This window comes from Montipora capricornis, chromosome 2, assembly GCF_036669925.1.
Source record: "Montipora capricornis isolate CH-2021 chromosome 2, ASM3666992v2, whole genome shotgun sequence".
Taxonomy (NCBI): domain Eukaryota; kingdom Metazoa; phylum Cnidaria; class Anthozoa; order Scleractinia; family Acroporidae; genus Montipora; species Montipora capricornis.
The window spans coordinates 38272731-38275230 of record NC_090884.1 but is presented as its reverse complement, the minus strand read 5'-3'; the positions used below and the strand labels follow the sequence as shown (position 1 = coordinate 38275230).

General features: G+C 34.1%; 1 protein-coding gene across 1 annotated transcript in view; it reads left to right on the top strand.

The window, feature by feature from the left end:
- The window catches only part of LOC138020813 (queuine tRNA-ribosyltransferase accessory subunit 2-like), a 37518-nt gene that overhangs the window by 24006 nt on the left and 11012 nt on the right, over positions 1 to 2500 (top strand). Inside the window, exons 3-4 of the mRNA XM_068867738.1 lie at positions 90 to 194; positions 642 to 809. Of these exons, the coding sequence (XP_068723839.1) occupies positions 90 to 194; positions 642 to 809 (273 nt within the window). The remainder of the gene's footprint in view (positions 1 to 89; positions 195 to 641; positions 810 to 2500) is intronic.

The window sequence follows — 2500 nt, the reverse complement described above, 5'->3', positions numbered from 1 at the left end:
ATTATTGTATTCACATTATTTTCATCCAGAAAGAAGCAAAACAATTTCAAGTAATAATTAGTTATTACTATTGTTTTCTTGACTTTTAGGAATATGTTTCTTATTTATCAATACAAGATCCCATTCAAGAGCTACGAGAAGGGTACAATGAGCAAAACAGTGTGTCTGTGGTCACTCCTGGTGGCCGGAGAAAGGTGTGCACCATGTTTGCAATAAGCCTTTAATGAAGTAAAAATGACCCATTTTGGTGCTAGAGATGCATAATGCACAAACTACCCACTTAAGTTTCTTTGAAGATGTAATTCCTGAAATAGTTCATGCTTGTTCTCAATGAACTAATATAAACTTGCAACATTTTGAATATAAACTTAAGTTTGAGGGCAAGGTGTACTCAAAGTAACATAATAATATTAGTAATAATGTATTGTTATAAAGTGGCTGTCAAATGCATAGACTGTCTTACGTGTAGTTGGCATTGTAGGTGTGTCTCAATATTTTAATTTTGTTTCCTTTATTTCAATAAAAGAAATCAAGCTTTTAAGAGATGCAAGTGCTGAGGTAGTTTCTTCCTATAGCTACATGTAGATGTCTTTGTTAGCTTTCTAAGCATTTCTTAAGAACTTTGATTTCTTGTTTTTCAGATAGATGTTAATCGTTTTATAACAGTGCTTGAAGTATTCAAGCCCAATATAGCTGAATGTCTCTGTGATACAATTCCAGCTTCCAAGCAGACTGAAAAGAGAATTTGCAGATCTGTTGATAGAACATTAAGGTTTCTTGACAAATGCATTGAAGAAAAAGATAAAAAGGTCAGTTGAAGTTACTGTAGTGGTTTTGTCACTTGTACAATGTAGGTAGCAGTAGGGATTATAATAGTTTATGGCCAGTTTGTCTGATTAGAATTTTGGTATTGTTTTCCTGGTGGAAGGCAGATCACTTGTGAGAATGAAACTGGGGCAGTGGTAGTGAGAATCAGATGAGTAGTGTACAAATGTTAAAAACTATCGATTGCTGCATTGAGATTTTGTTTTTTCTTTGGAGGACATCGGTGTTCTCCTTTGTTTTTAACACAGTTGGTAACAGTTCTTCCAAGGTAAATAAAATATTTGATTTAGGATGGTATATATTTGCCAGTTACTGCCTGAAAAAGGAGAAGCCTGGTCGATGTTACTGTTGATTAGCATTTTCCAAGTAATAACAAAACAATTTTCCTCTGTGGACAAGTACCTCTAGCCAGTGTTACTCCTAAAAAATACTGAAATTTTTCCTCAAAGAATATCGGGGTGTTTTCTTTTATATGGCAAATGCCTGTACCATATATGTACAGTAGATGGAAGCTAGCTGTTTGCCTGTCACTGAGTTTGTAAAACTTGTGAATTTCCTGCTTTTAATAAAGTTGAAGTGAAAAATGAACTGTGCTAATTTAAGCCTCTTTGCTTGTCAGCAGTAACTTGTCCTCAAAGGGACTTTCTCATACATTGACTAGGAGTTAACATGGCACATCATTGAGAGTCAATGTGAAAAATAGTTGAAGTTAAGTTGGATAAGGACAATAGACTGTAGGCCCTGTCTCACAATCCATGGTGCAGAATGGCTGGATATCATTGATATGCATGAGTTAAAATCTTATTAGCATAATAGCACCACACGAAATTTAATGAAGAATGGGAGAAATATATAAAGAAATGCATGGCGTTCTAAGTGGCCGAACTCCTCTCTTCAAGCTCAATATTTAAGGAGCGTAGCCGGTCACAAAGTGCCAACTTGTAAGCTGCAAAATGACGTTAACATTATACTTTTTTAATGGAGACGTTCAAAAAGCAAAATAAATTTGGAGAAACTATTGGAAATTTGAGTTAAAATTCGAAGGATTTTCAAGAGATTTTACATGGGAATTTTAAATTGTTGTATGCGCATAGTTAATTTTTCGTTTCTTGTTCATGTTCTCGTCAACTTGTAAGCTGCAAAAGTTTGGTAATTTATTAAATTCAAATACTGAGTCAGAAGGGCTAATAATAGGAAAAGCAATTTACCTGGAAATTTAACAATGTTAACAATGCAGGGTGCAGGGTGTTAGAGAATGCGCAGGGGCATTTTCATTGAATCATGCTATGATTTCTTTGAGAATATTTCCCAAAATCACTTTGTGTTCGTTTTGTTAAAGAGAACCTCCACTAAAACAGGAATATATCTTTAAAATAGTTAATATAATGCTCATAATCAAAATTGTTCGAACGTTTTCCAATAAGAACGTTTGTATGCGAAATAATTACATGTAAATTTTAAAAACGGTTGTTTTGGTTTTCAAATTTCCCGGGCGCCGCCATCTGGAATAATTGTGACGTGTCATGGTTGCCCTATTTTTTTTTTTTAACAAAAGCTCATTGTGCAAATACAAAATAGCAACCATAACATGTCACAATTATTCAAGATGGCGGCGCTCAGGAAATTTGAAAACCAAAACAAGCTTTTTTGAAATTCTGTTATTTTGGATACAAAC